The sequence below is a fragment of the Sus scrofa genome, chromosome 9 (assembly GCF_054392235.1).
Source record: "Sus scrofa isolate SSC_HxYL_T2T_F1_AM1 chromosome 9, Sscrofa_HxYL_maternal_Yorkshire_Landrace_v2.0, whole genome shotgun sequence".
NCBI lineage: Eukaryota > Metazoa > Chordata > Mammalia > Artiodactyla > Suidae > Sus > Sus scrofa.
The window spans coordinates 7,935,154-7,961,889 of record NC_139391.1 but is presented as its reverse complement, the minus strand read 5'-3'; the positions used below and the strand labels follow the sequence as shown (position 1 = coordinate 7,961,889).

General features: G+C 42.8%; 1 protein-coding gene and 1 long non-coding RNA gene across 25 annotated transcripts in view; both read left to right on the top strand.

The window, feature by feature from the left end:
• The window catches only part of FAM168A (family with sequence similarity 168 member A), a 218,617-nt gene that overhangs the window by 166,763 nt on the left and 25,118 nt on the right, over positions 1 to 26,736 (top strand). For all 24 annotated transcript variants that reach the window (XR_014814615.1, XR_014814611.1, XR_014814609.1 and 21 more), the window contains exon 3: positions 24,684 to 24,764. Coding sequence is in view for 14 of the 24 variants with exons in the window: in XM_021062483.2 (XP_020918142.1) it covers positions 24,684 to 24,764 (81 nt within the window). In the remaining 10 variants the exon portion in view is untranslated. The remainder of the gene's footprint in view (positions 1 to 24,683; positions 24,765 to 26,736) is intronic.
• Positions 19,009 to 23,226, top strand: LOC146399711 (uncharacterized). The gene is made up of 2 exons (XR_014814649.1): positions 19,009 to 22,713; positions 23,055 to 23,226. It is a non-coding gene; the product is annotated as an uncharacterized LOC146399711 (long non-coding RNA).

Here is a 26,736-nt window from a genome sequence, read left to right as displayed (position 1 = left end):
GCTATTCCCATTTTACATATTTGGAAGCTGAGGCGCAGAGTAGTTAGGTCACTGGCCTACTCAGGAGATATTCTCAGCTCTACAGCATGTAAGACTCTTGAACTTGCCATTGTAATTTTAACTGATTATAGACGATAGTAAAACAAGCAGTGGGAGTTCCGGTTGTGGCTCACGAGTTACAAACCTGACTACTGTCCATCAAGATGGGGGTTCAGTCCTTGGCCTCACTCAGTGTGTTAAGGATCTGGCGTTGTTGTGAGCTAAGGAGTAGGTCGCAGATGTGGCTCGGATCCCACGTTGCTGTGGCTGTGGTGTATGCCAGCAGTTGCAGTTCCAGTTTGACCGCTAGCCTGGGAACTTACATATGCTATAGGTGCGGCCCTAAAAAGCAAGTAGATAAATAAATAAAGCAATAGAATTCAGATTAGATCTAGTTAGCTGTTAAGATAAGGACATGAGTTGTTGTCATTTGATTTTTTTAATTCAACAGAGTGTACAGTATCATTTACATTATACAAAGAAAGTTCTGCTGATGTCTCCTTAGTGTAAGAGGAGAAAATAAAATTAGTCATAGAATGAGTCCACCATTTCCATACCCTTATTCTTCTTTATCAGATCTGGTTTCAGTCTTAATACTCACTCCCAGATTTCCCGTCGTGGCGCAGTGGTTAACGAGTCCCACTAGGAACCATGAGGTTTCGGGTTCCATCCCTGGCCTTGCTCAGTGTGTTAAGGATCCGATGTTGCCATGAGCTGTGGTGTAAGTTGCAGATGCGGCTCAGATCCTGTGTTGCTGTGGCTCTGGCAAAGGCCGGTGGCTACAGCTCCAATTAGACTCCTAGCCTGGGAACCTCCATATGCCGCGGGAGCGGCTCAAGAAAAGCCAAAAAGACAAAAAAAAAAAAAATACTCCCATAACTGTGAGTAAATTACTTATTTTTGCAGAGCCTCAGTTTTCTCATCCGTAAAAACACAGGAAATGTTGATTTAATTGTAGCTGTTATTATTTTGCAGATGCAGAAAGATTCCTAATTTGATAAGGATTAGAGGGGTCTTACCCAGGTCACATGGTTACTTAGTGGCAGCTCTAAACAAAAAAATATGTTGAAATAGAAGAATTTTCTGAGGATCTTTGACCTAAGACATGTTCCATAGTTCACTTTATTTGGAAATCCAGTCCTGATCCAGAGACAATACACTGTTAACAATTTGGTATCTTTTTTTTCTAGATCTTTTTTTTTTTTTTAGGGCCGCACCTTTGGCATATGGAGGTCCCCAGGTTAGGGGTAGAATCAGAGCTGTAGCCTCTGGCCTACGCCACAGCCACAGCAACTGGGGATCCGAGCCACGTCTTCGATTTACACCACACCTCACGGTAATGCCCGATCTTTACCCATGATCCTTAACCCACCGAGTGAGGCCAGGGATGGAACCTGCATCCTCATGGATGCTAGTCCGGTTCATTTTCTGCTGAGCTACGACGGGAACTCCTAGATCTTTTTTAATGAACATATATGCACATTGTTTTTCAACAAAAATGAGATTATATGCTATGTACCATCCTGTCATTCCTTAATTTGTTTAAGGAATTATGAGTTGTGTCATTTAGATTTCATTTTAGACAATGCCCTGTTAGTAGGCATTGAGGTTGCTTTAACTTTCACTATTAACTAGTAGCACAAAACAGAAATAATAAACTGCAAATGATTAAGAAATAAAAATGTCTACCTAGTATTCTGTGATAATCTATGTAGGAAAAGAATCTGAGAGAAAATGGATATCTGAATGTATGACTGGGTCACTTTGTTTTGTACAGCAGAAATTACCATAGCCTTGTAAATTAGCTATAGTTCAATAAAACTTTTTTAAAAAGAAAGAAAAATGCAAAAATGTAGGAACATTAATATTTGCACATTTTTATTTTTTGTTTTTATGTATTTTTGACAGGCAAAAAATGTTTATATTTGGTGTACAATGTGATTTTTTTTTTTTTTTTTTTTTTTTTTTTTTTTTTTTTTTTTTGGTCTTATTAGGGCTGCACCCGCAGCATATGGGAGGTTCCCAGGCTAGGGGTCTAATCGGAGCTGTGCTGCCGGCTTCAGCGATGGCAGATCCAAGCTGCGTCTGCAAGCTACACCACAGCTCATGGCAACGCCGGATCCTTATTCCACTGAGCGAGGCCAGGGATCGAACCCACAACCTCATGGTTCCTAGTTGGATTTGTTTCCACTGCGCCATGACAGGAACTCCCTGTACAATGTGATTTTTTTTTTTAATTTTTATTACATTTGATTTACAGTGTTCTGTCAAATTCTGCTATACAACAAAATGAGCCAGTTTTATATGTGTGTGTATGTGTGTACATATATATATATACATATACATATATATATGTGTGTACATATACATGTATATATGTACATATATATGTGTACATATATATGTATATATATATATACATATATATGTACACACATTCTTTTTCTCATATTATTGTCCATCATGTTCTGTCACAAGTGACGGATATAGTTCCCTGTGCTGTTACTGTAGGACCTCGTTGCTTATCTGTTCTAATTGTAATAATTTGCATCTACTAAGCCCAAACTCCCAGTTCATCCCACACCCTCCCCCTCCCCCTTGGCAACCACAAGTATGTTCTCCATGTCTGTGAGTCTGTTTCTATTCTGTAGATAGGTTCATCTGTGCCATATTTTAGATTTCAGATATAAATGATATTATGGTTTTTGTCTTTTTCTTTGTTCGCTTAGTATTAGAATCTCTAGTACTGTCCACGTTGGCACAAATTGCATTGTTTTGTTCTTTTTTATGGCTGAGTAGTATTCCATTGTGTAAATATACCACGTCTTCTTAATCCATTTGTTTGTTGATAGGTTGTGTCCATATCATGGCTGTTGGGACTAGTGCTGCAATGAACATAGGGATGTATGTATCTTTTTGAATGAAAGTTTTGTCCAGATTTATTTCCAGGAATGGGATTGCTGTATCATATGGTAGTTCTTTTTTTTTTTTTTTTTTGTCTTTTTGCTATTTCTTGGGCCGCTCCCTCGGCATATGGAGGTTCCCAGGCTAGGGGTCCAATCGGAGCTACAACCTACACCAGCTCACGGCAATGCCGGATCATTAACCTGCTGAGCAAGGGCAGGGACCGAACCTGCAACCTCATGGTTCCTAGTCGGATTCGTTAGCCACGACGGGAACTCCATATGGTAGTTCTATATTTAATTTTCTGAGAAACTGCCATACCGTTTTCCATAATGGTTGTACCAGTTTACATCTCCACCAACAGCGTAGGAGGGTTCCCTTTTCTCTACACCCTCTCCAGCATTTGTTATTTGTTGACTTGTTAATGATGGTCATTTTGACCGGTGTGAGGTGGTATCTCATTGTAGTTTTGATTTGCATTTCTCTAATAATTAGTGATGTTGAGCATTTTTCATGTGCCTGTTGGCCAGCTGTATGTCTTCTTTGGAGAAATGTCTGTTTAGGTCTTCTGCCCATTTTTCAATTGGGTTGTCTTTTTGCTGTTGAGTTGTATGAGTTGTTTGTATATTTTGGAGATTAAGCCCTTATCTATTGCATCATTTGCAGCTATTTTCTCCCATTCTATAGGTTATCTTTTTGGGTTTTGTTTATGGTTTCCTTTGCTGTGCAAAAGCTTGTCAGTTTGATTAGATGCCATTGGTTTATTTTTGCTTCTATTTCTGTTGCTTTGGGGGACTGACCTGAGAAAACATTTGTAAGGTTGATGTCAGAGAATGTTTTGCCTATGTTCTCCTCTAGGAGTTTGATGGTGTCTTGCCTTATGTTTAAGTCTTTAAGCCATTTTGAGTTTATTTTTGTGCATAATGTTAGGGTGTGTTCTAGTTTCATTGATTTACTTGCAGCTGTGCAGTTTGCCCAGCAACATTTGCTGAAAAGACTTTTTCCCATTTTATATTCTTGCCTCCTCTGTTGAAGATTAATCGACCATAGGTGTCTGCGTTTATTTCTGGGCTCTCTGTTCAGTTCCATTGGTCTGTCTGTCTGTTCTGGCACCAGTACCACACTGTCTTGATGACCGTGGCTTTGTAATATTGCCTGAGTCTGGGAGAGTTATGCCTCCTGCTTGGTTTTTGTTCTTCAGGATTGTTTCGGCAATTCTAGGTCTTTTATGGTTCCATAAATTTTTGGATTGTTTGTTCTAGTTCTGTGAAAAATGTCATGGGTCATTTGATAGGGATTGCATTGAATCTGCTGTTTCTTTAACACCGTACACTTTATCTCAGTTGGACACCTACTCTAAATGTCCACAGTAGTGTTAACTTGTTTGAATCAACAGTAGGGAAGGTACATGGCCTGAGCACAAGTAACACCCTATTTAAGGTCTCTCTTGTAACTAACTTGGAGTTGCAGCAGCCTCTCCAGTCCAGAAGCCAGACCATATTGGAGGGAGAGGGAGACAGGGTAGGTGCTAAAATTCTTTTTGTCCTTCCCTGTCCTCCTACAACACCTTGTGTTTCCCTCTGTGACAGCCTTTATCCCAGGATGCCTAACACCAGAGTCACTTGTGTGTTTGTCTTTCCCATTAGATAGTGAATTCATAGAAGGCAAAGATTATGTCTTTTCATTTTGCATTTATTATAGCAACCAGAACATACTAAGTAATCAAGTAAATATTCAATTGAATTGACCTCTGCTTGTGTCTAAGCTCACTTTTGAAGGCAAGTATTAATATTTAATATATACACAATTCCAAAAAGGTTGAATTTCTGGCCTTCCAGGCCACAACTAACTCTAGCACTGGGAAAGGGCTGGCTAAGAAGGACTGAAAGGATGCAGGCTTCAGGATGATAAAATGAGTGTAAAAGTGTTAAATACCTGAGCATAAAGAAAGTTGCATTTCAGAGTTCCCATTCTGGCGCAGCAGAAATGAATCCGACTAGTATCCATGAGGATGTGGGTTCAATCCCTGGCCTCGCTTAGTGGGTTGGTGATCCGGCATTGTCCCCTAGCCTGGAAACTTCCATATGCCGCAGCTGTGACCTTAAAGAAGGGGAAAAATTAAAAAATAATAACAATAACGTTGCATTTAGATCTAGGCCCCTGATTTCTTTCATTTTTAAGAAGAAAAAAAAAATGTCTTTCCTCAATTTGAAAAAAAGGATTCCTCTGGATCCTCCTACTTTCTCAAGCTGTCGTGGCCACTCCTTTCCTTTACTGTAACATTTTTCTTTTTTTGGCCATGCCTGCGGTTTACTATCAGTACTTTCACTCATGTTTTAACACAGCCTACTGTTCCAGTGCCTTCATTAAATCTGCTCTGTATCAAATTAAAAGGTGGATATTGTCACACTGAATTTTTTTAAAGAAGATCCAACTATGGAGTTCCCGTTGTGGCTCAGTGGTTAACGAATCCGACTAGGAACCATGAGGTTGCGGGTTCGGTCCCTGGCCTTGCTCAGTGGGTTAAGGATCTGGCATTGCCGTGAGCTGTGGTGTAGGTTGCAGATGCAGCTACAGCTCCAATTAGACCCCTACCCTGGGAACCTCTTTACGCCGCGAGTGCGGCCCCGGAAAAGACAAAAAAAAAAATCCAACTATATACTAACTATAGGAGATGTACTTTAGATTCAAAGATACAAAAAGGTTGAAAGTAAAAGGATGGGAAAAGATCATGTAACAGCACCATAAGAAAGCCAGAACGGCTATTCTATCGTCAGAGAAAATAGACTTTAAAACAACAACAAAATGTTACTGGAGTCATAGAGGGACATTTTATAATAATAAAAGCATTGATCATTTATGAAGATGTAACATTTATAAACATATGCACCTAACAACAAAGTCCCAAAATAATGTGAAACAAAAACTGACAGAGATGAAGGACAAAAGAGATAGTACAACAATAGTAGTTGGAGACTTTAGTACTTCTCTTTCAATAATGGATTGAACAATTAGGCAGAAGATCAAAAACAAGACTTAGCTGCACTGTTATACCAACACTTAACAGGATATCTATAGGACAAATCAACAACAGAGTTTAATTCTGTAGTACACATGAAACATTCTCCAGGACAGACTCTATGCTGGGCCGTAAAACAGATCTCAATACAATTAAAAAATTGAGGGAGTTCCTGTCATGGCTCAGCGGAAGCAAATCTGACTGGTGTCCATGAGGACATAGACTTGATCCCTGGCCTCGCTCGGGGGGTTAAGGATCCGTCATTGCCATAAGCTGTGGTGTAGATCACAGACATGGCTCGGATCTGGCATGGCTATGGCTGTGGTGTAGGCTAGCAGCTACTGCTCCAATTCAACCCCTAGCCCGGAAACCTCCATATGCCGAGGTGCGGCTCTAAGGAAAAAAAAGAATTGAACTCCTGTAGAAAAGTGTTCTCCAATAACAATGGAATGAAACTAGAAATCAATAATAAAAAGAAATTTAAGATATTTACAGTTTTGTGAAAATTAAATAACACACTCCTGAATAATCAGTGGGTCAAAGAAGAAATCATAAGGGAAGTTAGAAAATACTTGGAGGAGTTCCCGTCGTGGCGCAGTGGTTAATGAATCCAACTAGGAACCATGAGGTTGCGGGTTCAGTCCCTGCCCTTGCTCAGTGGGTTAACGATCCGGCGTTGCCGTGAGCTGTGGTGTAGGTTGCAGACGCGGCTTGGATCCTGCGTTGCTGTCGCTCTGCCATAGGCCAGTGGCTACAGCTCCGACTGGACCTCTAGCCTGGGAATCTCCATATGCCGAGGGAGAGGCCCAAGAAATGGCAAAAAGCCAAAAAAAAAAAAAAAAAAAAGAAAATACTTGGAGATGAAAGAAACATGTCATATCAGAATTTATGGGATGTAGCTAAAGTAGTACTTAGAAGGAAGCCTATAGTTATAAATGCCTAATTAGAAATGAAGAATGGTCTTGGAGTTCCCTGGTGGCCTAGCATTTAAGAATCTGGTGTGTCGCTGCTGTGGCTTGATCACTGCTATGGTACGGGCTTGATTCCTGGCCCAGGAACTTCTCTATGCCCCTGGCCCAGCAGCAAACTAAACATAAACCAAGTAAAGGAATAGAAATAATAAAGATCAGAGCAGAAATCAGTGCAATTTTTTAGAAAATTAAAAAATAGAGAAAATCAGTAAACCAAAAGTTGGTTCTTTATCTAGACTGATTAAGAATAAAAGAGAGGGGAGTTCCTGTCATGGCTCAGTGGTTAACAAATCCGACTAGGAACCATGAGGTTGCGGGTTCGATCCCTGGCCTCACTCAGTGGGTTAAGGATCCAGCGTTGCTGTGAGCTGTGGTGTAGGTCACAGATGCGGCTCAGATCCTGCGTTGCTGTGGCTCTGGCAAAGGCCGGTGGCTACAGCTACAATTCGACCCCTAGCCTGGGAACCTTCATATGCCGCGGGAACGGCCCAAGAAATGGCAAAAAGACAAAAAAAAAAAAAATTATAAAAGAGAGAAGGCAGATTACTAAAGTCAGGAATGATACAGGGGGCAATACTACTGACTTACAGAAATAACAAGGAATTTAAGAGCATGCTGTGAACAATTGTATGCCAACAAATCAGAGATCTAGGTGAAATAGACAAATTACAGATGGTCCCCAATTTACGATGGTTCAACTTAGGATTTTTCAACTTTGCAGTGGTGCGAAGGTAATTCATACTCAATAGAAACCATACTTTGGGTTTTGAACTTTGACCTTTTCCTGGACTGGCAACACGCAGTTCAGTACTTTCCTGTGATGCTGGGCAGCAGCAGCAGTGAGTGGTGACTCCCTGTCAGCCCCACAGTCGTGAGGGTAACAGCCAGTACACTTATAACCATTCTGTACCCAAACAACCATTCTGTTTTAACTTTCAGTTCAGTATTCAATACATTACATGAGAGATTTAACACTTTATTATAAAATAGGATTTGTCCTAGATGGTTTTGCCCAACTATAGGCTATTACAACTGTTCTAAGCATGTTTAACATAGGCTAGGCTAAGCTATGATATTTGGTGGGTTAAGCGTATTAAATGCATTTTTTACTTAAAATATTCTCAACTTATAATGGATTTATCAAGACATACCCCTATCATAAGTCATGGAAGACTTGTACTAGAATGACAAACTACCAACACTGACTTATGAAGAAATAGAAAATCTGAATGGACCTGTGACACATACAGTTTTAAAAAAGAAGAAACCTTCCCACAAAAAAAAAAAAAAGCCCAGGACAGACGGCTTCGTTGGTGAGTTTTAACAAACATTTAAATAAGAATTAACACTAACCTTCCCTAGACTCTTCCAAAATATAGTGGATGGGGAATAGTTGGTAACTCATTTTCTAGGGCAAGTATTGTCCTGATATCAAAACCAGACAAAGACAGCCTAAGAACACTATAGACCATTTGAATATAAATGCAAAAGTGCTCAACAGAATACTAGCAAAATGAGCAATAACTTATAGAAAGGATTATATTATACACCATGACCAAGTGGGATTTATCCCAGGGGTGCAAGGTCCACTCAACATAGGAAAAGCAGTCAATGCAGTACACCATATTAAAACAGTAAAGGACAGGGAGTTCCCATTGTGCCTCAATGGAAAGGAACCTCACTAGTATCCATGAGGATGTGGGTTTGATCCCTGTCCTTGCTCAGTGGGTTAAGGATCCGGCATTGCCTCGTGCTCAGTGTAGGTCGCAAATGTGGCTCGGATCTGGCATTGCTGCAGCTGTGGTGTAGGCTAGTAGCTGTAGCTCTGATTCGACCCCTAGGCTGGGAACTAACATATGCTGCAGGAGTGGTCCTAAAAAATAAAACATTAAAGGACAGAACTCATATAAATGTCTTTATAGACACAGAAAAAGCTCTAATATCCTTTCATGATTAAAAACAAAGAAATGAACAAAAAACTCCAACAAATTAGGAATAGAAGGAACTTCCCCAACCTGATTAAGGACATTTATGAAAAACCCATGGTGATCATCATACTTAGTACTGAATACCTTCCCCCTCAAATCGGGAACAGGGCAATCCCAGTCGTACCAGCCTTACCACTTCTATTGAACTAGTTGAGCAAGAAGTGAAATAAGAAGTCATCTAGATTGGAAAGGAAGAAGTAAAGCTGTCTGTATTTGCAGATGACACAGTCTTGCATGTAGAAAATTCTGAGGAGTCCATGCAAAAACTATTAGAACTAGTAAATGAGTTCAGCAGGGTTGGAGGATACAAGATCAATATATAAAATCAATCTTATATCTATATAGTTGTAATAATCTAAAAATGAAGTTATGAAAACAAGTCTGTTTACAATAGAATCAAAACAAAAAATTAGGAATAAATTTAAGAAACATAAAATATAAACTCTGAGAACTACAAAATATTGTTGAAAGAAATTGAAGACGTAAATAGAAAAATGGGGAGTTCCTGTTGTGTCTCAGTGGAAATGAACCCAACTAGTATCCACGAGTGTGCAGGTTCAATCCCTGGCCTTGCTCAGTGGGTTAAGGATCTGGCGTTGTCTTGAGCTGTGGTGTAGGTTGTAGACACAGGTTGGATCCCATGTTGCTGTGGCTGTGGTGTAGGCCGGCAGCTGCAGCTGCGATTCAACCCCTAGCCTCGGAACTTACCTATGCTGCAGGTGTGCCTCTAAAAAGAAGAAAAATAAAAAATAAAACAAATTAAATAAAATGCTTTTACTGGAGTTCCTACTGTGGCACAACGGGATCAGCAGTGTCTCTGCAACACCAGGACATAGGTTCAAACCCCAGCCCAGCACAGTGGATTAATGGATCCAGCGTTTCTGAAGCTGCAGTGTGGGTTGCAGCTCAGACTCAGATCTGATCCCTGGCCTAGGAACTCCATATGCTACGACATGGCGAAAAAAAGAAAATCAATAAAATAAAATGATGTTACTGATTCCCATTACTTCAGATCGTTCCCAATACTTGATATTATCAGACTTTAAACTATTTGTCATTCTGATAGGTGGAAATAATACTGTATTCTGTTCATTTGCTTGCATTTTGCTGATTTTACTAAATGTGGTTGAACATCGTTTGCTTTTCTCCTCCATCTCTCCAGTTAATTGAGTGATTTCTTCTGTGAATTGCATGATTAGATTCTGTTGGTTTATTTTCATTTATTATTGATTATTTAAAAATTATTATTTTTATGGAGTTCCCGTTGTGACGCAGTGGTTAACTAATCCAACTGGGAACCACAAGGTTGCGGGTTCAATCCCTGGCCTTGCTCAGTGGGTTGAGAATCCGGCATTGCCGTGAGCTTGGTGTAGGTTGCAGACGTGGCTTGGATCCCGTGTTGCTGTGGCTCTGTGGTAGGCCGGTGGCTATGGCTCCGATTCGACCCCTAGCCTGGAATCTCCATATGTCGTGGGTTCGGCCCTAGAAAAGGCAAAAAGACCAAAAAAAAAAAAAAAGAAAGAAAGAAATTATCATTTTTATTAATATGAGTTCTTTTTTCTAGATACCATTTCTTTGTTAAATGTGTGATAAACTTTTCTCTGTGCTTGTTTTTGGGGTTTTTTGTTTGTTTTTTCTTTTCACAGCCTCACCTGCGGCATATGGAAGTTCCCAGGTTAAGAGTTGAATCAGAGGTACGGCTGCTGGCCTACACCACAGCCATAGCAAGACCAGATCCGAGCCACATCTGTGACCTATGCTGCAGCTTGTGGCAACACCAGATCCTTAACCCACTGAGCAAGGCCAGGGATCAAACCTGCAACCTCATGGATACTTGTCAGATCATTAACCTGCTGAGCCATAACAGAAGCTCGTCTCTGTGCTTGTTTTTTAGCTCTGTTTATAGCATCTTGTCATACAATTTTAAATTTTATTGAGTGAATATTTATCATCCTGGAGTTCCCGTCATGACTCAGCAGTAGCAAACCCATCTAGGATCCATGAGGTTGCAGGTTCAATCCCTGGCCTCATTCAGTGGGTTAAGGATCCGATGTTGCTGTGAGCTGTGGTGTAGGTCTCAGACATGGCCTGGATCCTGCATTGCTGTGGCTGTGTTGTAGGCCGACAGCTGCTGCTCTGATTCAACCCCTGGCCTGGGAAATTCCATATGCCATGGGTGCGGCCCTTAAAAAAAAAAAAAAAAAAAAAAGTTATCATTCTTTTCTGGTTTTTCCTTTGGGACTCATCTGAGAAATACTTTATGATCCCAAGGTCTAACTACTATTCTTCTACTTTCTTTTTCCCAATAGTTTTTAACTTCTTGTTTCTTTGTTTAATTTAGGTCTTAGGTCTTTCTGGAATGGTAGAAGTATGAGGTGGGAATCTTTTTTTTTTTTTTTCCCCCATGTGGAAAATCAAGTATCCCAGTATATTTTATTGGATCTGAACAAGAATCTTCACTTTACCAAATCTTGTTAAATAGAGCAATGGAATAAAAGGGTGAATTGATCTGAGGCCGAAAGAGGTTCATGGACCAAATCATCACTTTGCAAATTTCATCTTGCTCTTTTATCTCTTTTGGAAGATAAGTGCAAGAGGGGCGGGAATCATTCTCCAAACAACCTGTAAAATGCTGAGTACCTCCATCTGTCTTATAGGTGGCAGTGGTGGGGGCAGCAGCACACTCCCAGGGTGGTGATCGAGACAGAACAGGCCATCTGCTTTTCATTAAAATTTCTCCCCTACTGGCAGATAGGGAGCTTTGGAGATATTTTTAGATTTGTAAAAAGATGTTTTACCCGAGGAACAGCACACACTTAGCTTATGTGCTTACTTAGGAGCTATTTTATTATTAGCTTTAATATAGCCTATTTTCTTAGCTTTTTTGTTGTGGTGGTGGTATTGTTTTTACACTAGAGACATATCAAGGTAAGCCTGCTCTGGTTTTAGCAGCCTACTTCTTCTAGGGCTCAGCCAAGGCGGATGACCCACAGGTTAGTGGCCTTTCATCTGATACCTAAGTTCTCCCTGAAGATGCGGTGAAACTCAGCACAGTTGATTCCTTTTTGTTACTTAAGGGGGAGTTGCCTGGCCCCAGCCAGGAAGTGCAGTGCCTCCTACACCCTTGTGTTTCCCTTGGACTCACTAGGGGAAGGCTGGGCGGATGGGCCTTGAATCCAGTGTGCAGGCTACCTCAGATTCAGGTCTGCTGGGCCAGTCCGGAGCCAGCACTGCAGAGGTGCTGCCTGCTTCTGCTGACCTGCATTCTCGCCAGTGTAGCACTCTTAGCAGCCAGGCCTCCCAGTGGAAAGAGGAATTCAGCTTGAGGCTTTTCTCTGGAGCTAACAGATTCAAGGGTCCATTTAATTTATATTCTTTCCTTCTACGTATTAAAGAAAAGGGCGGGGGGAATCCTCCAGTTAGAATGTTTCCCATCTTTACTTTGTAGCCTTTCAGCTCCACACAATAATAATGATTTTTGCTCTCAGGGCGAAGTTTTGTTTTGTCTTTTTGTCCTTTTTTTAGGGCCTCACCCGCAGCATATGGAGATTCCCAGGCTAGGGGTCTAATCAGAGCTGTTGCTGCCGCCCTACGCCAGAGCCACAGCAACGCCAGATCTGAGCCACATCTGCAACCTACACCACAGCTCACGGCAACGCCGGATTCTTAACCCACTGAGTGAGGCCAGGGACGGAACCCACAACCTCATGGTTCGTTGTCGGATTTGTTTCCGCTGCACCACGGCAGGAACTCCTGGATGAAGTCTTGTGGGCTCTGACTCCCAAAGATCTTGGTAGTCCTCCTCTTTGTTATCCCATTGTTAAAGTTTTAGCTTGGCTTCGGGGCTGTTGCACTCACTTCCTGTCTGGTCCCTTGTTCTCTTATCTCACTCACTCTGAACCCATTGTACATTGTTACCGGAGTAGTTTTTATAAGACACAGATCTGAAACCCCCTAGTTTTAAATCCTCCAATGGATTCTTACTTACTGATAAGTTTCATGTTTTAGCCTGGCACTCAGATCACTTCACAATCTATCTCCAGGCTAGGGGTCTAATCGGAGCTGGCCTACGCCACAGCCACAGCAACGTGGGATCTGAGCTGTGTCTGCGACCTGCCCCACAGCTCATGGCAACGCCGGATCCTTAACCCACTGAGTGAGGACAGGGATCGAACCCACAACCTCATGGTTCCCAGTCGGATTCGTTTCCGCTGCGCCATGACAGGAACTCCTCAGCGTATTTTTTTAATCTTCATTTCCCGCCACTCTTCCCCACACAGGGTCAGCTCCAGCCATATTGAAGTCTTTGCCATTTCCCTAATATGATAGACATTTTCATCCTTTCATGCATGAAATGAATATATATTTCCTTGCCCCCACCCCCTACACAGCTCTGACAAACTCCTCTTATTCATTGTTCAAGGCCAACTAAAATCTTCCTTCTTCTGAAAAGCCATTCCCAACTGTCCCACACCGGTTCTTCACGCTTTCCTCAGCATTTCAGTCATGCCCTGACGTTCTCTGATTGTATGTCATATGTGTTGCCTGGATATTAATAGAAATAAGCTATGTTATTTCCCCCGTAGACTGTCTGCTATATATAAAGAACCCAGCACCATGCTTGGCACAGGAAGCACTAGCTAGATGTCCACTGTGCTGATGGATATGGATGAAGAAATCTGGATTGAGTCACTTTAGGCCTTCAGTGACCACTGGTACCACTCTTGTTACGTCAGCTCAGTGTTTTCTTGTTTTGTTTTGTTTTAAAACTAAGGGGGGAATTCAAATGAGAGTGAGGCAGGAAGAAAATGGGATTACTTTAAGGGAAGGTGATTTATAAATTGAAGTCTGGCCAGAGGTGGGCAGTCAGGTTAGGAAAGACTTGAAGGAATTGAGTCTGGATTTGGACAAGAGAAAATTCAAGAAGAATAACTGACCTCTTCATACATATAGATAACCGTACTGAGGAAATGACTGTATTCTTTGAGACACACTAACACGAGTAGTTTGGAAGCTGTTCAGGGTTAGATTTCTTACAAGGCTGATTTTTAGCTTGGAATAAAGGATTTCTTAGACGCCAGAGATGTAACTGCCTGAAGAGGTTCTCAACATGCTTTCATTAGAAGTGTGTGTTGGCCGAGGCCGTTGGGCCAGCCACGTGGGCCACTGTGAAAGTGCAGAGTGGCAGATTGAACTCAGTTACCGCTAACCCCTCCTAATTCAGTGCTTGTCTGATGCTTTCAATAACATGAGCATGACCTGTATTAGGATTCTGAGTGAGAACAGAATAGCTTTTTAATGAAACTTTAAATAACTGAACCATCTTTCACCAAATAGGTTCTCTCGAGTAATTTCCTGTTTTCTCAGGTTTTGAAGCTGAAATAAAAGAATGTAGGCAAAGAAAATGGCAGCTAAATCCAGAGGCGTATGCTAAGTAGACTCGTGTTTTGGTAGAATGGACTTTGTCTCATTCAGCAGGCCCAGTTCTGTCCCCAGTCTCTACTTAACTGGTTGTATAAGTCTAAGCTTCAGTATCCTCATTTATAAAATGGGAGTAATGTATATCATATAGGGAAAAGATAAAATCAGACAAAGAAGTGCCTTTCTCCAAAAGAAAACATAGACACGTGAAAAAATGATCAGCATTGCTAATTATTGTTCATTATTAAATGCAAATCAAAACTACATTTAGGTACTGCTACCTCACACCAGTGAGAATGGCTATCCTTAAAAAGTCTACAAATAACAAATGCTGGAGAGGGTGTGGAGATAAAGGAACCTTCCTGTAGTGTTGGTGGGAATGTATGTTGGTGCAGCCACTATGGAAAATGATAGGGAGATTCCTCAGAAAATTAAAAATAGAATTACCGTATGGTCTAGCAATCCCACTCTTGGGCATATACCCAGACAAAACTGTCATTCAAAAGATACATGCACCCCTGTGTTCATAGCAGCACTATTCACAGTGGCCAAGTCATGGAAACAACCTAAATGTCCATCGACAGATGACTGGATAAAGATGTGGCGTAAGCAACCTGGATGGAACTGGAGACTCTCATACTGAGTGCAGTAAGCCAGAAAGACAAATACCATACGATGGCACTTATGTGTGGAATCTAAAATAGGGCACAGATGATCCTGTCTACAAAACAGAAACAGATCACGGCCAAGGAGAGCAGACTTGTGGTTCCTGGGGGAAGGAGGGAGCGAGTGGGATGGACGGGCAGTTAGGGGTTTTCGGATGCAAACTGTTATATTTGGAATGGATGGGCTTTGGGACCCTACTATACAGCACAGGGAGTTGTGTGTGATTGGGTCATTTTGCTGTACAACAGAAACTGAATAAGCATTGTAAATCATCTACATTTATTTATTAGAGCTGCACCTGTGGCACCTGTGGCAGTTTCCCAGGCTGGGGGGTCGAATCAGAGCTACACCTGCTGGCCTGCACCACAGCCACAGCAATACCCGATCCGTGCCTCATCTGTGACCTGCACCACAGCTCACAGCAACGCTGGGTCCTTAGCCCACTGAGTGAGGCTCATGGTTGCTAGTCAGATTCATTTCCACTGAGCCCTGATGGGAACTCCAGAATCACCTATACTTTAATTAAAAAAATAATAAAAAGAAAAAAAAGCTTAAATATTTAAAAAGAAGAAGAAATGGTACATATATACAATGGAATACTACTCAGCCATAAAGAACAAAATAACATAATTTGCAGCAGTGTGGATGCAACAAGAGATTATCATACTGAGTGAAGTAAGTCAGAAGAGATAAATACCACATGATATCACTTATATGTAGAATCTAAAATAGGACGCAAATGAACCTGTCCACGAAACAGAAACAGATTCACAGACATAGAGAGCAGACTTGTGGTCACCAAGCAGGGAGAGGGTTGTGGGAGGGATGGAATAAGAGATTGGGATTAGCAGATGTTAACTATTATATATAAAATGGATAGATAACAAGGCCTTACCGTATAGCACAGGGTAAACCATAATGGAAAAAAGTATTTTAAAAAAGAATGTATATATATGTATAACTGAATCACTTTGCTGTAAAGCAGAAATGAAAGCAACATTGTTAAATCAACTATACTTCAATTAAACAAATAGGAGTTCTTATAGAGACTCGTGAGTTGAAAATCCAGCAGGTATCCATGAGGATGCAGGTTCAAACCCTGGACTTTCTCGTGGGTTAAGGATCCAGCGTTGCCGTAAGCTGTGGTGTAGGTCCCACGTTGCTGTGGCTGTGCTGTAGGCTGGCAGCTGTAGCTCAGATTTGACCCCTTGCCTGGGAACTTACATGTGCTACAAGCGTGGCCCTAAAGAGAAAAAATTAAAAAGAAGCACTTGGCACAGTGCCCAGAACACATAGCAGATATGGAATTATATCCTTCTTCCTGCTCTCTCTCTCTCTCTTTTTTTTTTTTTTTTTTTTTTTTTTTTTTTTGCATGTTTGTTTTTTTTCTTTTGGTCACCCTGGCCTTGGAATCCAGGTTGAGGGACAGTTTTATTCTTTTTAATTGTGAGCTTCAGACCTTAAAATGTCTTTATTGTCTAAGCGTCCCCCTACTCACAAAGGCTAATCCTCCTTGTCTTCCTGACCCAAAGAGTTAGTCTTGCACTAGCTTTTTAATACTTTGCTATTTTTACTTCCTAAAGATCAAATCGTTTCAGAAATTGACCTCTGACTTCTCTTGAAAGAAATTTCTAAATTTCCATATTAATCAAAAAGTAGCTTTACATTTCTTCAGTCCTAATCCTAGTAACAAGCAAAAGGGATTAGATTGTACTGACATCTATAAAGCAGTGGAAATGTACACCTCAGAATCCGTGGAAACTTCATCACTACTGTAGCCTTTGGGGTACAAAGAAGAAAAACCCGGTTGTGTCCGTTTATTCTCCTCACTGTTGACCTTCAAAGAATATAAATATAGGAGGGGCAGACTTGTTTCCAAGGAACAAATAACAGTTATTTGGTAGGTGTGGAAAAGGGCAGTTCCCACCGTTGACTTACTAATAATCTTAGTCGAAGAATCGCTGTACCTCGCGGAGCCTTGGTTTCCTTATCTGCACAATGGGGGAAGTAAGTTCAGTATTGTTTCGAGGCTCCATTGACGTAGCGTGTGTGAAGACACTGGATCTGAGCGCTGGGTGAGCTCTCCATGGTATTACTTGAGCGCCACGTCTTTATGCCCGTGTGTGGTGAGCAGGTCCAGGCGGTCTCGGAGCTGCTCCCCTGCGGGAGGGCCGAGCCTGTCGCAGACTCTGGAGTGAGCAGGGACTAGCCGCACGCTGGCGGGGCTGCTGGGACCTGAAGCTTCCCTCCTTGTGGTGGGAGATAGAGTCAGGTTGTGAACGAGTGTAAAGGAGAACAAAGCAGGAGAAGGAACCTAGAGAGTCATCAAGGTTGAAGGTACTCTTTTCTGACCTTTGAACAGAGCGACAGAGGGAGGACATGGGAAGGGTGACGCCTCCGAGGCGGGAGAGTGCTCGGGGATTTGAAGAGCAGCAAGGAGGCCCGTTGTGGCTGGAGTAGACTTGGTGGGGGGCGAGAGGAGCGGGGGTTAGAGAGGTAGCCGAAGTCCAGATGGGTCATTGAAAGGATTTCACTGTGATTGTCAGTGGGGCTACTGTGGGGCTTGAAGAGAGAAGGGTCGAGGTCTGATTTAGTGTTTAAAGGAGTGCTCTGGCTGCCATGGGAAACAGACTGCATGGAATTGAATTCTACAGGCAGGGAAACCAATTAAGAAGCTGATGCAGGGGAATTCCCATTGTGGTGCAGTGGTTAACGAATCCGACTAAGAACCATGAGGTTTCGGGTTCGATCCCTGGCTTTGCTCAGCGGGTTAAGGATCCAACATTGCTGTGAGCTGTGGTGTAGGTTGCAGACACGGCTCGGATCCTGCGTTGCTGTGGCTCTGGCGTAGGCCTGTGGCTGCAGCTCCGATTCAACCCCAAGCCTGGGAACCTCCATGTGCCTCAGGAGCAGCCCTAGAAAAGGCAAAAAGACCAGGTGAGAAACAACCATGCCTTTTTTTTTTTTTTTTTTTTTTTTTTTCCTGTCTTTTGTCTTTTTGTTGTTGTTGTTGTTGTTGTTGCTATTCTTGGGCCGCTCCCGCGGCATATGGAGGTTCCCAGGCTAGGGGTTGAATCGGAGCTGTAGCCACCGGCCTACGCCAGAGCCACAGCAACGCAGGATCCGAGCCGCGTCTGCAACCTACACCACAGCTCACGGCAACGCCGGATCGTTAACCCACTGAGCAAGGGCAGGGACCGAACCCGCAACCTCATGGTTCCTAGTCGGATTCGTTAACCACTGCGCCACGACGGGAACTCCGAGAAACAACCATGCCTTGAGCTAGGATAGGAGGTAGGTAGGCAGCAAGGTATGGTCACGTTTTGAGCATATTCTTAAGCTAGGACTGAAAAGATTTGCTGATGGATTAGGTATGGATAGGTGAGAAAGAATAAAGGGTAATTAAGGTTTTAGTTCTTAGGAACTAGAAGGATGAGTTGTCATTTACTAGTGTGGATAAAAAAGTTTGGAGAACAGATTTGGAAGGGAATGGGAAGATAGAAAGTTAATTTTTTTTTTTTTTTTTTTTTTTTTTTTGTCTTTTTGCCTACACCACAGCTCATGGCAATGCCGGATCCTTAACCCATTGAGCAAGGTCTGGGATCAAACCCGCAACCTCATGGTTCCTAGTCAGATTCGTTAACCACTGAGCCACGAAAGGAACTCCCCATAAATTTTAAATAATAATAGCTTTCGAAGTCTTATCTGTTTGCCTGGCTTTGAGGTCTTACTAATTTAATACTTTCAGCAACCTATTAGGTAAGTAATATTATTAGTCCCATTTTACATATGGGAAAACTAAAGCACAGAAAGGTTAAATCGGGCATTCTTTTGTGGCCCAGTGGGTTAAGGATCTAGCATTGTCACTGCAGCAGCTTGGGTCGCTGCTGTGGTGCAAGTTCTATCCCTGGCCTGGGAATTTCCACATGCTGTGGATGCAGACAAAAAAAAAAAAGTTCTGCTGTAGTGCAGTGAGTTAAGAATCTGACTGCAGCAGCTTGGGCCTCTGTGGAGGCATAGATTGCTACCCAGTGGGTTAAAGGATCTGGCATTGCTGCCGCGTCAGGGTGAATCGCAGCTGCAGCTCCCAGATTCAGATTCAGGATCAGCTCCCTGGTTCGCAGATTCAGTCCCTGGCCCAGGAACATCCATATGCCTCAGGTATGGCCATAAAAAAAATACAGAGAGGTTAAGTAAGTGGCCCAAGATCATACAAATAATTACTGGCATTCAACACACTACCGTATAGTATAGCCTTGATGTCTAGTAAACAACCAAGGGGAGATGTTGAGCAGACAGATATTAATGAGCCTAGAGTTCAGGAGGGATGTCCAGTCTAGCAGCGTGAAACTCAGGCATAGATAGTGAGTGAACAGATGAAACTGGAAAGGTAGGTTAGGGCCAATAACCACAAAGAGAAGTAATGGTCACAGAAGACAAAAAGATGATCCAGGGGAGCTCGCGTTGTGGCACAGCGGGTTAAGACTCCTGCTAGTATCCATGAGGATGCAGGTTCGATCCCCGGCCTCGCCCAGTGGGTTAAGGATATGGCATTGCCATTGTAGGCTGGCAGCTTCAGCTCTGATTTGACACCTATGCCGAGGGTGTGGCCCTAAAAAAAAAAAAAAAAAAAAAAAGAGTTCAAGCCCTAAAAGGCAACCTACCCTTTACCCTTTCAGGTATGGTTAACCCATCAGTTCTGCTTCTTAGAGCCAAGGAAGGTGCAAGCCCAGCCACTTAGGAATGCCCCCAAATGCTACCTACCCTTCATCCTTCTGCCTTTGTTTCTTCCTTCCCTTTCTTGACCACATGCAGGGACACCTAGTGCCCAGTATAATCCCTAGCAGACAGTAGGTACCTAATAACAGTTGGTTGATGAAGGCTCCATTCTCTACTCACTATGTGTCCTTGTTGCAGTACTTCTGGGACTGCATTCTAACTGTCCACTTACCTGATTTTCTCCCTCATTAGTTGGTGACACTCTCAAGGCTAGGACCCTCTTGAATTTGTTTCTTTTGTTTTTAAACCTTTCATAGCTCCAGAATACAACCCCCTGGGTAATCTCTTTACTGAGTACCTCTTCTCTGCCTTATCGGTGCTAGGCACCAGAGATGCCAGCATTATCAGCTGCAGAAGCAGCAGAAGGAGAAGTATCAGTTGAGTTCAAGGAAACAAAATAAACAAAATAAAACCAGCAGAGTTGTGGGAAGGAAGTCCAGCTTAACTATGAGGCCGTTTTTGGAGGGGGAAGTGATGGTGGAAAGGGGACATTCTCTATGGCCACACAGACTAGTCCTCAGCACCCTGTGTTTGGGAAGCTTGGGTGCTTGCTTTCCAGGCAGAGGGGAGGAGGTGTTGGGTGGGGGGTGTCGACACCAGGGGGTGTCGAGGGAGCAGGGAAGAGGAACTGATCAAGAGCTGTTGTATAGAGGGAAATGAGACATAGCTGTGCCCACAAAGAGCTTGCCATTTGGGGAAAGGAGGTAGGACAGGAAATGTAAACAAACCATTAAAGGACAATGTGATAAATTCTGTAATTGGGGATGCAAGTGTCTTCAAATTTGTTCTGTTCTAAAGAGTAGAAAATACAAGTAGAATTCAGTGACGTGTAAGTCACTCTGAGACAGTATCACAGGGGGATGGGGCTGTGGAGTCTCGGGAAAGGAAGGAGTTTGCTGTCAGTAGAGATGTAAGGGCTGGGATGAGTGTTGCCGTGAATGTTTTGTAGAGGCGCCCTCTCCTCAAATGTGAGGCTGGACCAAATGGCCCTTAAGGTACTTCTAACCTCTGCAATCTGAATTCCCTTTCTTTCTCTCTCAGCCTGAGGATGCCACCTAGAAAAAGAAGAGGCCTCTTTCTAATGCTGCCATTCTTTGATACCTGCCAAATTCAAGTGAATGAAAAATAGTTCTATGTAGAAACATTAAAGGCAGATCTTGTGATCGCCCCTAAAGTCAGAGACATCATGGGGTGTGGTCACCCTTGGCTGTACAGTCTCTCACCTGAAGTTGGATGCCGATGTCAGCCATGAGACTGGATCACTTTGCTTCCCAGATTAAACCCCCGACTTTGTCCTTGAAGAGGGTGGCAGACCTTCCCTGTTGCTAATTAAGTGACAACAAGTTGGCCGCCTTGGTTCTGAAGTACAAAAGTTGGAGGGTAAAGAGAGGTGAATTTCTTTGGAGTTGGAAAAGACTTAGGGAAAGACATATTAGCAAAGATACGTTATTAAAGCTCAATATTTACAAATCCCAAAGAAGCTTTTAGGGATTTAGGGATTTAATCTTTGACTTTTAAAATCAGCTTTCCATTGTCAGTCAAAATACCAGTGAGCATTTAAAAACTGCAGGGAGTAGTGAAACAGGCACTCACATACTGCTAATCTGAGTACATATTGGTAGTCTTTCTAGAAAGCAGTATGGCAAAGTATGTGAAGACTCTTAGCATCTCATCTCTCATCATCTCTGCTGCTGTTTCCCTGATCTGAGCCCCATCATCTGTTGCCTGGAGTTTGCAGTAGCCTCTTAACTGCTCTCTACGCTTCTCTACTCTTCTTTCATTGTGGTCTGTTTTCAGCACAGCAGTCAAGAGTGACTCTTCTCAAACATAAGTCAGATCATGTTATTGTTTTGCTCAGAACCCCATCATGAGTTCTCATTCCACTCAGCGCAGAAGTTGAAGTCCTTACAGTAGCCTCTAAGGCCCTATGTTAACTGACCAGCCTTTTCTCTCTCTGCCTTCTCTGCCACTGCTTTAGCTCTCTCCTGTTCCATTCACTACACTGGCCTCTGCTGTTCCTCACACACGTCCCATGTACTCCCAACTTAGAGCCTTTGCACTGACTGGTTCCTTCATCTGAAATGCTCTTCCTTCAGCCATCTGCTTGGTTAACTCTGTTTCCTTCAAGTCTTTGTGGAGCTCTTACTCTCTCAGCGTGTCTTATGCTGCCTACCCTATTTAAGAGTGCAGTGCCCTCCGGGTAACACTCTGCCATGTCCGATGCCTTTACCCTGCCTGCCCTTTTCCTCTTTTCCATAGCACTTAAGACTGTTATTTTGTTTTTTTAAATTTGCTGTTTATCAGCTGCCTTCTCCATCCTCTTAAAATATAAGCTCCACAATATCCAGCACAGAGTAGCTACTCAAGTATTTGTTGAATGGATGGACTTTAAAAATCTTTTGACCTAGAAAGCTTACTTCCAGCTCATTCCTGAAAAAAATAATCACAAATGCAGTCAAAGATTTACTTAGGTTGTTCTCATAGCTTTTTCTTTTTTTTTTTCCCCACAATAATCACAATTTGCAACAACCTGATAATAAACAACCTAAATATATAAAAACAGTAATGGCTAAATGATTTTATATCTTTACAGAATATTGTAAAGATAATAAAAAGTGTTTTGAAGCATATGTAATTACATGGGAAAATGCTAACAATGTTAAAGTGAAAAGGTAGAATTTATTTCACACCATGTACAAAAATGGATCAGTGATATAAATGTGTTAAAACCATGACACTCCTAGAAGCAAATACAAGGTAAATCTTCATAACCTTGGATTTGGCAGTGGATTCTTAGGTATGACACCAAAAACATGAGCAGCAAAAAGAAAAATAAATAAATTGAACTTCATCAAAATTAAGTCTGATCGGTTTAATATATAGAATATACTTAAAAAGTCCTACAATTCAACATTAAAACAACCCAGTTTTTTATTTTATTTTATTTTATTTTATTATTATTTTTTTTTTTTTGTCTTTTGTCTCTTTTTGTCTGTTGTTGTTGTTGTTGCTGTTGTTGCTATTTCTTGGGCCGCTCCCGCGGCATATGGAGGTTCCCAGGCTAGGGGTTGAATCGGAGCTGTAGCCACCGGCCTACGCCAGAGCCACAGCAACGCGGGATCCGAGCCACGTCTGCAACCTACACCACAGCTCACGGCAACGCCGGATCGTTAACCCACTGAGCAAGGGCAGGGATCGAACCCGCAACCTCATGGTTCCTAGTCGGATTCGTTAACCACTGCGCCACGACGGGAACTCCGAACCCAGTTTTTTAAATGGGTAAATATTATGAATAGGCATTTCTCCAAAGAGATGCGCAAATGGCCAATAAGTACATGAAAAGATGCTCAACATCATCAGTCGTTAGGGAAAGGCACATCAGAACCACAAAGAGATACCACTTCGCCTACTAGGATGGCTGTGATCAAAAAATAGAAAATAACAAGTGTTGGTGAGGATGTGTAAAAATTGAATCCTTCATGCAATGATGGTGGGAGTATAAAATGGTGTTGCCACTGTGAAAAACAGTCTGGTGATTCCTCAGAGAACTAAACATATAATTACCATATAACCCAGCAGTTCTGCTCCTCAGTATACACCCAAAAGATTTGAAAACATTGGAGTTGTCTTGTGGCACAGTGGGTTAAGGATATGGCATTGTCACTGCAGCAGCTTGGGGCCATACTGTGGTGTGGGTCCCATCCTTGGCCTGGGAATTTCCATATGCCATGAGTGCGGCCAAACAAACAAACAAAAAATCGAAAACATGGACTAAAACAGATACTTGTATATCAGTGTTCACAGCAGCTTTATCCACAATATCCAAAAAGTGGAGACAACCAAGTGTCCATCAATAGATGAGTAGATAAACTCAATGTGGCTCAGCGGTAATGAATCTGACTAGTATCCATGAGATTGCAGTTTCGATCCCTGGCCTTACTCAGTGGGTTAAGGATCTGGCATTGCTGTGAGCTGTGGTATAGGTTGCAGACGTGACTTGGATCCTGTGTTGCTATGGTGTAGGCCAGCAGCCTCAGCTCCAGTTTGACCCCTAGCCTGGGAACCTCAACACTGAATACATACGTATAAAAAAATTAGTAGAAAACCACCTCGAGACATAGATGCCTAACTGTTATCCTCTCTGCGGAAGGAAAGCAGTGCTGTGGCAGGTATGTGAAAGTGAATGTATACTTTTTAGTGTTTTGATTTTTTTTACAGTGAGCATATAGACTATATTTCTTTTTTTTTTTTTTTTTTTTTTTTGTCTTTTGTCTTTTTTGTCTTTTTTGTTGTTGTTGTTGTTGCTATTTCTTGGGCCGCTCCAGCGGCATATGGAGGTTCCCAGGCTAGGGGTCGAATCGGAGCTGTAGCCACCGGCCTACGCCAGAGCCACAGCAACGCAGGATCCGAGCCGCGTCTGCAACCTACACCACAGCTCACGGCAACGCCGGATCGTTAACCCACTGAGCAAGGGCAGGGACCGAACCCGCAACCTCATGGTTCCTAGTCGGATTCGTCAACCACAGCGCCACAACGGGAACTCCTAGACTATATTTCTTGCACTGCATTTAAAAATGGGGATTTCCTGTGTGACTAAACTGGTTAAGGATCTGGCATTGTCACTGCAGTGGCTTGGGTCACTGCCATGGCACAGGTTCGATCCCTGGCCTGGGAATTTCTGCATACCGCAGATGCAGCCAAAAAAGAAAGAAAGAAAAATGTGTACGTATTGGGATTGCAGTATTGATATTTTTTAATCGAGACTAAAAGCCAGTCACGTAGACTGCCGGCAGTGGTGCATGGAGAAACTGAAGACCAAGCCTGGAACTTGGATTCCATTTCCTCAGAAATGCTTTTCTTCTTCGCCAACTAAATGGGGCTTTTTGTCTCTTTTAGGTTATCCCACAGCTTACCCAGCTGCAGCCCCTGCCTACAATCCCAGCCTGTACCCCACCAGTAGCCCCAGTTATGCTCCAGGTAAGGAGAAAGTGGAGACAACAGTGGTGAGTGGGGTGGGAGATGGGGCTCTAGTAAGGAAAGAACCCCCAAACACCTGCTGGCCTTTCCCTGTCCTTAATTGCTCTGGGCTCAGCCTGTCCACGCTTGATTCTCCAAGGAGTCCCCTTTGGGAACTGAGGCAGTTCAGCCTCTGGGTTGGGGAGGGACTAGAATCTCCTCCATTCTCCTGGGGACTTAGAGTCCATCTCTCCTCTGCTGGAAGTCTGAGACATGCATCCTCCTGACAGAACCTTTTCTGCTCTCCCAGTCTCCCAATCCAGTTTTTGCTCGGTTTCCCCTGAGGCTGCCGTGTGTGTGTACACACACACAGAGCAGACTTCCTTGATGAGGCTGCCATGTACACACATACACACACGCACACGACTTCCTTGATGTGGATTCAAAGAGAGTGAAAGACTTGCCACCAGAGAATAAAGAACTGCTTCTCAAGCTAAAGCAAGGAAGTTGTTTTTCAGAAATAATAAAGCCCCAACACTCCTTGGATATGGGTTGAAATAAGATTTCAAAGTATTGAAAAAGTTTGGTGGGAACAATGCAGAGGTTTTATTATCACTCATCTTAACCCCCACATTCAGCTGGTGATTTAACACTCAAGGGGCAGGAGAAAGAATCTGGGATCTGCAGTTAGTCAGTCCTGGGTTTGAATCTTGATTCCTCAGCTCCCTAGTTGTGAGGTCCTAAGACAAGTTACCTCACCTCTCTGAGACATGCACTACCTCCCCCACAGTTCGAGATGGTTTTATAACCGTCTTCATTATACCCAGCTATTTACTCCTCTTCATTACTCAGCAAGTATTTACTTGTCGAATGTCCTCCCCACTCGAGTAGAAAAAAAAGGAGGGATACCATCCTTGCCTGCAGCAGCTTCCAGTCCACTTGGGAGCTGGCCTGTAAACTCCGGAGCTCTGAGTTGTAACAATGATGAACACTGTGAAAGGAATACAGACAAGAGGAGAGGAAGCGGAGGGGACAACAGTCTGCCTGAGGTCGAAAGAGTAGGGGAGGCCTCGTAGGGGACCTAGCAGTAGAGACTTGAGGAAGAGCTAAGGGGCATTTTGCTTGTTTTTTGTTGAGGCATTCTCTTTTTTTGGTTGCACCCACGACATGCAGAAGTTCCTGGGCCAGGGATCGAACCGGCGCCACAGCATTGACAATGGCCAGATCCTTAACCACTAGGCCACAAGGGAACTCCCAAGAGGCATTCTTTTTAGCATACAAAGGAAGAGCTGGACAGAGGCATGGAGATGTGAGGAGTGACACTGAAGAAGCTCAAGGTGGTGTCAACGGTTGAGTGACTATTGGCCGGGGGCACCATAGACGAATCTGGACTACAGATATGCAAGGGCCAGGTTTGGAAAGGCCTTGACTGTCACGATAATACTCTCATTTTCTTGTTTAATGATTATTATTCTGGAGAAAGAAAGCTTGAAAAGACCTTAGAGATTTTCTAGTTCAACTCCTCTCTTGACAGGGGAGATCCAGAGAAAAGTAGTGTTTTGTCCAAGTTACCCAGTGAATCAGCAATAGCATATGGACTAGAACCTTTGGCAGATCTCTAGGCTCTGGGTCTCATGCTTTTCTGTGCCATTCCAGTACTCATGCTACTGTCATTCCCTTTTTTCTGGGATGTTTAAATGAGAGACAAACATGGGCTGTGTCGCAAGACTGAGTTCTGACTCTGTCACTTCCATAAAGTCCCCTGACCTCTCTGAACCTCAGTTTCCCCTCTCTAAAGTAGGATGATGCCATGATCATATTACACTCACTGGCACGCATGTACCTTTTTTGGCAGACAAGAACAATTTTATGCAAGTGGTGTTAATTCTAAATTGCTTATATAGGTGCATTCCCCAGACATTCGTTTTGGCCCTGCTATGCCCTAGGCACTCTGGAACACACTGTAGGTGATTCAGACTTGTGAAACTGCAGT